The sequence below is a fragment of the Pectinophora gossypiella genome, chromosome 2 (genome assembly GCF_024362695.1).
Source record: "Pectinophora gossypiella chromosome 2, ilPecGoss1.1, whole genome shotgun sequence".
NCBI classification, from domain to species: Eukaryota; Metazoa; Arthropoda; class Insecta; order Lepidoptera; family Gelechiidae; genus Pectinophora; species Pectinophora gossypiella.
In genome coordinates, this window is record NC_065405.1 from 10,895,080 (window position 1) to 10,904,690 (window position 9,611).

Here is a 9,611-nt window from a genome sequence, read left to right on the forward strand (position 1 = left end):
CGAATTACTTATCTGTGTTACACTACTGCTTATTTTAAAGATAAAATGTGTTTGTTCTATACATACCATAAATATTCATGATTGATTATCACCTTAATAGTTCATTTTCTTACTTTGATATATTTTTTTATGTCACATGCTGATGCATAGAGTGAATACAATCAATCAAATGTAGAATTATTTATTAAATTAATATAATCTCACATTAACATTCCACTCTCATAAAAACAGAGACTTCCAATTTCGCCAACAGATTTAAGCGATTAATTTATAGAATATTTTTCGAGTATCTATTTTACACACGTCAGTCTTTGGTTGACGAAAATAAATATTATAATAGGCTAATAGCACATAAAAAATGATAGCCGTATTAAAAATCAAAGTTAACTCTGAGCTAGTAAAAAAAAGTGCTAAGAAATACCTGAATGTCTTCACTCACGCTTGTTCACACAGTGAATTTTAAAGCATAGTATCGTAACAATAAGTAATCAGCCTTGGTCTATAAGTCTAATATCTTGAAGAAGTATTCCACCTCCAGGAGTCCATCTTCGGACAAATCACTGCAGTGTACAGCATTCTTTACCTTGCTTGTCCCAAACTTGGCTCTAAGTGTGTGCGGCCGCAGCAATCTGGCTATTTCCTGGAAGACAATATATCCAATTTCATAAGTGTTTCCAATCTAAATTATATCTTATATTAAAAACAAACATATCACTTAAACAACTCCTTGAGTCCAGTGAACTATTGAACCTACTAGTACACCGCGCCTTACATAATAATGTCGCAGGTTCGACTTTTGATCAAGATAATACTTACTGGATCGGTAGGGCCGACCAATTTTCTAAACTCAACAGCAGAATTGAGGGTTCTATCCTTGGCTACAATTTCCATGGCTACACATGCGCCACTAGCAAGTTCGTCCACCATTCCCTGAAACAAAAACATATTTCATAACAAAAATAACGGCGCAAACTTTGATGCAAGAAGTCCATTATTGGGTTACCTAGCAACATTTATTGTCTGGAAATAATTACATACAAGCAAACATAATTTCGGGAGAATGTTGTTTAAACATTGTTGTAGATTCTGGTACACACAACCTTTATTTTAATTTGTCAGTTCTAAAATATTTAAAACAGTTGGAAGTAAATTAAATTAGGTTTTGTTCACCAGTATCTGATATGTAATCACCTTATACTCAGGTACAATGCCCTTATACACTTCATAGAACTCTGCGGCATTGACGTTTTCAACCATCATCATGTTAAGGGCTGTGACATCAAAGCCTCCCTCGTCTATGCACTCGAGGATTCTGCCGAGCTTACCCTCGCGCACCGCGTGTGGCTTCACTATACACAGGGTGCAGTTGGATAGCGTCGCCGTCAGCCGCAACCGCGTCGTACGGTAAGCAGGAGGCGGGAAAAAATATTCCAAATCCTAAGTAAAAAGAATACATTCTTTACTTTTCTTAAAAAAACAAAACAATGCTGCAATAAACAGATATTTTTAAAGTAGCATCACAATAATAAATATTTTTGCGCTTAATATAGCAGTGCAGTGCTCAAACATAAGCAACTACTTGTCCTAACAGTGCCCTATTAAGCCTGTGCACTCACTGTACCATTACTGGAATAACTTTCAAGGGGTGCATTAGTTATTTAAAGGATTGTCAATAATTGCTGGCTTCACTCAAAAGTTGTAAGTCTATCAAAATAATAGATATTAAAATCAATATGGTACAACTAACAGTTTGTAGCTTACCAATGACCTACTAAACCTATATGCAACATTCCCTTTCAGACAAGTAACTCCAAGTTATATGGTATCTCCAAGACTAACCTTCTTGGCGCATTCAGCATCATGTGCTATATGTAGACAGTTTCTGACTTTGTCTTTGCCATACAATGCCCTTATGGTCCCAGGCTCAGCTTTCAGAGGATCCCTGTCTCCAGACATCTTCTTGGAGAAATCCACAGCATTTTTCCCAACCAACTCAACACCAATAACCAATTGCCCTGTTAGGTGGTCTAACAGAAATCTAATGAAAACAGAAAAATAAGTTAATACAGTACCACAGGACAGGCAGTTCATACAAAGAACTTGACTTGCCCTTTAGATGGGCGTAAGTGTGAGTGACCCTCTACTTATATGCAAAATTTGTAAGTACCTATCTAGTCAATTAATTAATGTCTGAAATATGAAGAAATATGTCTGTAGTCTCTATAAATACTAGCAGTTTCTTTATTTTTTTAGAAATAATATAATAACACTGTTACAATTATTAACAACATAACACTATCAAAAGATCTCTACACTTACATAATTTAATACTTTAACACTCAGTAATACTTAAACAACATAATCATCATCCATCCATCATACATCCTGGCCAGGCTAAAGGGCCAATAGTGTATTAGGACTGTTGCAGTATTACGACTTGGTGCATATGTAGTACTATATAAATTCTGTGATAGTAGGTAGAGACTTACACAAGAACATTTAAAAGACAGAATTTATCTTCAGTTTAACAAAGATCAATACATTTTCATTTAGGTACCTAACCTAACCTACTCACCCACCTCATAACTACTCCCATTTAATTAAACTACTATCCGTTAGTGTTTTCATTAATACTGTCTTTGTGATCTCGTGCTATTAAAGACTAGTACGCTGTATCAATACTTACGGGAAGGTAGGATCAGTCAACATTGTCTTGTAAATGGTGCTGATGTCTTCTGTGGTGAGGCGTGCTTTCTTCATCCTAGTAATGCGTAGACCAGCCTCCATAAAGTGTGTGATTATTTTACCTGCTGTACTAGTTGGCAGGGGTTTTATCATTGCAAATGTCCTGAAAAATTAAATTAACATTCTTATTCAATACAGTTCACATTCTTTGTCCACATTAAGTACCAACTTAATAAAATAATTACAGTTTGCTAATTTTCATATCTGTTTTTATTTATAACAAATTATAAATTGTATACTCACACTTCCATATCCTTTTGAATCCTGTTTTTAGTATTTTCACAAGCAAAGTCAACTATTTTCACCAGTCGACCCAGGATATTAAGTGTGCCGCCAATGTAAAATTGATCAATTGTGATTCCATTTATTTTGACACGACGTATAAATGTTTTCCGGTTTTTAATGTCGTACATTTCGACTGTATCGTCTGTAGGGTAGTAAGACACATTGAACCGACGGATAAGGCTCGCTTGGTTGTCGTACCATTCACCAATAAAGATATACTTGTCGCTGTAGCTCCCCTCCTACGAAATAAGTTTTAGGTGACAATTGCAATATTTTAATCATAAATATTTATTTAAAATTAAATGAAAATGTTTAGTTACCATCGCAAACTCTTCAATAATTTTCTGACAAAACAATAATATTATAACAAACAATATATAAGGGCAAATACAGAACACATTTGTTACTATGTTAAAGCCAAACAAAACATCTGGTAACCAGCACTTTGGAGACTTTTTACAATTTGTTTACAGGTATCTACGCGCACCAAACAACATCAGAAAGTACTGTATTTTTGTTAAAATTCATGTGTTCATTGCTGAAATACAATCAATTATCAACGTAAACAATAATTGCACGTAATGTAACGAGTAGCGGAAGTACAAATAGGGAAAATAAACTATTTTTAGGCAAGAAATTTCAAAAAACGTAAATCGGCAAACGAAACGTCGGCAAACAAACGTCAATTGTCAAATGCATTTTTTTTCGTATCTAGAATTCTTGGCTTGGTTTCAAAGGCGTTTTAGCTAGGATATCACGGTTATTTTTCTTTAATGCCTTATCTCATTTTAAATAAAAAACTAATACTCTTCAATGTTATGAGTTTTCGGGACAAATCAAATAGGTCCTAAATTCCAATAAAATAGATGATAATCTATTTATCGTAAAAATCCCGCCAACTACAAAGCTTGGAATGAGCTGAGCACTTGGTGAACAGAACCGTCTCGTTGTTACGGCTTTGTTTGGAGTTCGATGTCCTGCCACTCGTGCCTCTGCCTATGAACAATGACATGAATGACAATATGCATCATGTTGGAGTGGACTGGGGACATGCACGGATGCAGGTGAACAACGCTGTTTCAAGATGTAGTACAAACTCTTTCCAAATTGAATGTCACGATGTATAGGTACTTATTAGTAAGTTGACAGTTGTTAATTGCTTCGTATCGTACCTATGCAAGGAACACAATAATATTTTTGATACCTACTTTTATTGACCAAGCTCAATCACCCACTATAAAAATGGTATTTATTAAAATTATCCCAGTTAGAAAATAGTTTGTAATAATTACCTATTATTTAAATAGTACATATGTATACCTAATGTACGTCACGTCACGTACGTAACGTACGCCAGTATGATAGTTGCAAGCGTTAATGTATAATAATATAATATGTTCCAAGTTAACACAGAGTGCTCCTTCCTAGTAATGTTTCCAGTTACCAAGTTTAATTTTATGTTCTGCAACGGTTTTCAAAATGATAAAACGATTTTCATTCCGATGTCATTAAATTACATTAAATTATGACCGTCGGCATCAGCGAATAGTAAGTAGCCCTCTGTGCAAGGTACTAGACATAAAATATAGTGGACTATAATGAATACCACTTGTGATTTATAAGGTCAAATACCTACTATTTTGTAGGTGTACGATTACTTCGATAAATATACATTTTTATGCGAGATGTACGACGTAGATGCCGATGAAATACTAGAATTGGTTTTAAACTACTTCCCATTTGACAACTCCGTCCAAGTACTGCACCCTCGAAGAGGGAAAATATTGTTGAAGCGCGTGCAGCTCCCGACTCTGAAAATTGAAATGTTGCAAGTTGGCAATGTTGTGAACATTTTTTCCAAGCTGTTGCAAATCACAGATTGCACACCGGCTACGAATAAAATTTTGTTCAATAACGTTCAAAGGTATGAAATACCTACTAATAACTTTTTCTCAATTACCTACTTTTTCTAAGTTAATTTGATTATGTATGTCCTTAATTTTTCAGCACTTTCGCGTTAATAAAACCTATTCCCCCTGGCATGCATGGAAAAATTATAACTTTTATTATGAATAAAGGCTTTCGTATAGTGAGGATGAAAAATGGCAAAATTAGCAAAGATTTCGCTATGGCCCTTTACAGTAGTATCGCTGGAAATAACATGATGCCGTTAGTAAATTATGTAATTATTAACTAAGTATGTTACGTAGTATCACGTCTGCATCCCCGAACTGCCCCGAAGGGGTAGGCAGAGTATAGTATACACACTCGTTCCTGGCCAGCTATATTCGAGTCCAGTCTAAAGAATGGGGAGCGAGCCTATTACCATTAACGGGATCCAAATCCTGGAAACCACCGACTGGAATTGAACGACTGAAAAAAGCAGATACGTAATGTCACGCGCGTATACCTACCCAGGTGAGCAGAATATAGGTAAATCTATTCCCATTAACCGGACACGTCCTGGAAACTTTTTTGATATCTAATTAACCAATAAATCTAAAACATCCATCGGCCCTCATCTACCGATACGGGTGTTGAAATTTTCCTCTAATTTGAGTAGACATGTGCCAAAAAGTTACAGGCATGCATATATCCATTTCAAATAGGTATGTAACATTTCTGAAGGAACCATTATTTTATCAATTTATTTTTAGAATAATAATAGATTATGTCACATCCGGAGAAGTGATAGGTTTAGAATTGGTTGCGCCGAATGCAGTTGAGAAATGGCGGGATTGTCTCGGTGCCACTGACCCTAAGCTGGCAGCTCCCGGCACCCTCCGCGCCCTCTATGGCAATAATACTTTGAAAAATATCGCGCACGGGTGCAAATCTGAGGCGGAAGCTAAACAGGTACCAATATGAATTTACATCGGCCTCCTGTATGTTGCAGTGATAGTGATAACATAAGTCACTCCCGAGACGGGTCATCCAAGCGTGATCGCCAGCTCTCTTCACCTCTTGCAGTTCCGCATCAACCACACCACACTGTATGCGTAGATGCTATTCTGTACTAAGCCATCCCACTTACATTGCGCACGTTACGTTCAACTAAAGAATATGGTAACAATAGGTACCTACAAAGAAAGATCTCGCAAGCATAGTAAACATTGAATTAACGACTACAATAAAGCGTTTTTATAACACATCCATAAGATTATTTTGAATATCTTACAGACATTAGATGCATTCTTTGGATATGAGAAAGGATTACCAAAAATTCCATTCCGCGCGACGTATAAGAACTGTACATGCTGCGTGATCAAACCACACGCGTTAATCGATGGTAACGTGGGCGCTATTCTAGAACAAATCTCCACCTCTGACAAATTCTATATTTCTGCTATGGCGATGTTTACCATTAGAGTATGTGATGCAGAAGAATTTTACGAAATATATAAAGATGTCCTGCCAGAATACGAGGTTAATAATTTCAATTATAAATTTTAAAATTAATACTTGTAGGTACCTCTACACATACCTACTTACGTAAATTCACTTATACCGTTATACATATCCTAAGAACAGATATAATGTTTCTTTTTCTTTTATCTTAACTCTGCCATCTTACATTCCAGTCCATGTGTATACATTTAGCTGAAGGAAAGTGCATCGCATTAGAAGTGAAATGCAACGATCCTACCTTGAATGTTGTTTGTGAATTTAGAAAACTGTGTGGACCAAGAGACCCAGTGAGTACTCAACTATAGAAAATATTTTTATATCAAAATATAAACAAAGTATGTATTTTTATATGTATTTATTCAAAACATATCAACATTAATTCATATTTTACTGGTTGAACTACTTACACACTACCAAGCAAGTAATTAAAAAAGCAATTTTAATTTCTAACTCTAATAAAAAAATGTGCTGTTTGTTGGTTTTTATTATCTGTGATAGTCATAAAAATACAAGAAATACAGAACAAGAGGTCCTGAAGTATATGGGTTCCACAGCAATGCTATCTACATGGATAAACATTGTCTGAATATCAGAGACCTTAATATAATTTGCAACGAGCTCATACCACAAGCACAGCACAACAGCAGCAGTTACTTGTATTTGTTCCTTTCAGGACCTAGGTCGCCAATTGTACCCAAACTGCATAAGAGCCCTCTATGGGAAGGACATCATTCACAATGCAGTGCACTGCACTGATCTGCCAGAAGATGGAGAATTAGAAGTGGAATATTTCTTTAAACTGTTGGCTAACGAGTAGTTTACTTTGTATTATTCTGAAATAGGTATTATTAGTCTTTAAAAAAAAATACATCTTGTTAGTTAATTCACTCTTAGCTACTTGTGTGTAATAATTTCTTATATCATTGTAATAAATATTTTGTTTTAATTTACTTACAATAAATGTTGTTAATTTTTGTTTGCTACTTGTGTTTGTAATCATTTTTTACTACAAAGTCATTGCCTTCTATTTCAATTCTGTCGTACATCCATTTTCTGTTCGTCCTGAAAGCAGATAGAAAATTGTTTCATAGAAATTTATTCATTCCATGAGTTAACCAAGGTACCTATGCAGAGTTTAGGGGAAACTTAAATACCTACCTGCATTCATGGCCACATTTAGGAGAACTGCATTTGGGACATGGAAAATGACAACCTGGACATGCCTCTTCTAAACAGTCACACAAATCTTTCCCAGTTGCAGTTATTAAACCACGTTCATCGTAAATACTTTTGGTCTTCCGACTGAAAAAAAATTTAATAAGTATTTAATGAACATAAACATAATTGTTTGTTTACTTAGAAGTATACAAAATATCAATTTACAGAACTACATAAAAGATACTGACCTGAAATAACTCTTACGATTTAACTTGCGCCGCTCTCGAGCTGATGTTTCCGGATCAAAATTATCCAAGAAATGCATTATTAAATCGAGTTTTAGCGCTTTAGCTTGTTGACAAGCAAGTGAATGGGTGAAATTGTTTTATTTACGCTCACCACCCTAGAGCAACACGGACCTCCGCGGCCCACGACGTAAACAAACATTAAACGATGAAATCTCTTCACATTCCTCTAGTCTAGACCAAAATCAAACCAAAATTAACAAAATGAATCAAAATACTGGAAAATGGAAAAGTGAGGTTATTATATTTTGTTTTTTTTTTTTATCTTTAGTGCTTCCAACACTGTTCTAAGCTTTGGTTCTAAGTTCATAAAAAAATAATGTATTCAACTGAGGTTGAGTAATTCATTCATTACCTACAGCAGTGCGTTTATAAGGCGCCGCCGCCGCCGACGACTTTTCTTTTTCAAATCATAGTAGGTATAGTGGCCCCGATTCCTGCAGACACCGCCTAATTTTATTTTAGGTTATATCCGTCATTTTCGTATCCGTCGAAAAGGAAAGGGACGGATGATTCACAGCTCTTAATTTTAGGAAGAATGAGTAAATTAATGTGTCGGGTTATTGACTGACGTAAAATTTTTAGACGGTTGGTTTAGATTTGTGCTTAAAATTGACGTGTGTTCCATAAATTTTATGCTTGTCGATTACCCGTCCCTTTCCTTTTCGGCGGATAAGAAAAGGACAGATATAACTTAAAATAAAATTAGATGGTATTTACAGGAATTAGCACCAATGAAGATTAAAACTTAATTTGATTTTATCCCAGTGCAATACGTCTCCTATGCACAAATGTAGTAAGTTATTAAAAGTATATGTAGAACTATCCGAATCACAACTAATGACGAGTGAATGAACGACTCATTTGAGTAATAGTGGTAATACACCAAATAATACACGATCCAACACGATCACATCGGTGCTGCCGTGTAATCTGCGTGGAACGAATGTTGTCAATAGGCGCCATATTTTTTAATGATGTATGACAATTGTGCTGGACTGTGAATGGTTAGCGGTGACAACCATCTTAAACGGACATCTTTATCGGTAACAAACTGTGTGATCGAGTGAAGTGTATTTGTGCTTATCTTCTTCACTTTATCTTGTAATACAAAGCCCAGTGAATCTTTTCGCATGTATTTTCTTTCGAAAATGAATCGCGAGTGCTGTGACAAGGCGCTGTTTTGCATCATTTTCCACGCACCGAGAAAAGACTGAATAAGTAGCTGAAGTGTCTCGAAAACCAAATTAATTTAAAAGATACACCAAGAAATGAACTTTTGAAGCTCTTTGTGTTGAAATCGCATATTGAAGGGCATGGATTTGTCCCGTCTAAATCTATAAAAGTGTTTGCCTCCGATGCAAGAACCATTTCTTGTATCACGTATAAAATATTGTAAAAAAATAAAAAATAAATTAATTAATGAATAATCTCTCACATATTTTTAACCCCACCAACCGAGCCCTAACTTAAAAAAGAGGTCATTAGGTTTTGTTACCGGGTTGGGTATTATTTTCTACAGATTTTACGTTTATCTGGGACTTTGAAATAGTTTCTTGTTTCTACTTAGTTTTACTTGTTTCAAAGTCGAATTAAAATCTATAGAATAATGCCGATCCCGGTAACAAGACCCTATCTTTCGAAAATCCCTCTCCTGTACATAGGCCGCTTGACGCGTAGGTAATCCTATGCCAAGCGAAATTCGATTAT

The 9,611-nt window shown here is 35.4% G+C and overlaps 3 protein-coding genes across 3 annotated transcripts; 1 reads left to right on the forward strand and 2 right to left on the reverse strand.

Moving 5' to 3' along the window:
* Positions 1 to 165: 165 nt before the first annotated feature.
* LOC126376192 (nucleoside diphosphate kinase 7) lies at positions 166 to 4,707 on the reverse strand. The gene is made up of 7 exons (XM_050023431.1): positions 3,351 to 4,707; positions 2,989 to 3,269; positions 2,687 to 2,848; positions 1,840 to 2,038; positions 1,192 to 1,437; positions 817 to 930; positions 166 to 640 (listed from the first exon to the last, which is right to left on the reverse strand). Exons 1-7 carry the CDS (start codon positions 3,351 to 3,353, stop codon positions 500 to 502), a joined length of 1,146 nt encoding a protein of 381 aa, XP_049879388.1. The 5' UTR covers positions 3,354 to 4,707; the 3' UTR covers positions 166 to 499.
* Positions 4,053 to 7,421, forward strand: LOC126375533 (nucleoside diphosphate kinase 7-like). The gene is made up of 7 exons (XM_050022512.1): positions 4,053 to 4,094; positions 4,677 to 4,954; positions 5,038 to 5,199; positions 5,688 to 5,886; positions 6,211 to 6,456; positions 6,612 to 6,725; positions 7,112 to 7,421. The coding sequence occupies exons 1-7, from the start codon at positions 4,053 to 4,055 to the stop codon at positions 7,253 to 7,255; spliced, it is 1,185 nt and encodes a 394-aa protein (XP_049878469.1). The 3' UTR covers positions 7,256 to 7,421.
* LOC126376198 (ARL14 effector protein) lies at positions 6,779 to 8,175 on the reverse strand. The gene is made up of 4 exons (XM_050023443.1): positions 7,845 to 8,175; positions 7,597 to 7,740; positions 7,394 to 7,500; positions 6,779 to 7,271 (listed from the first exon to the last, which is right to left on the reverse strand). Exons 1-3 carry the CDS (start codon positions 7,919 to 7,921, stop codon positions 7,419 to 7,421), a joined length of 303 nt encoding a protein of 100 aa, XP_049879400.1. The 5' UTR covers positions 7,922 to 8,175; the 3' UTR covers positions 6,779 to 7,271; positions 7,394 to 7,418.
* Between the last annotated feature and the right edge of the window lie 1,436 nt (positions 8,176 to 9,611).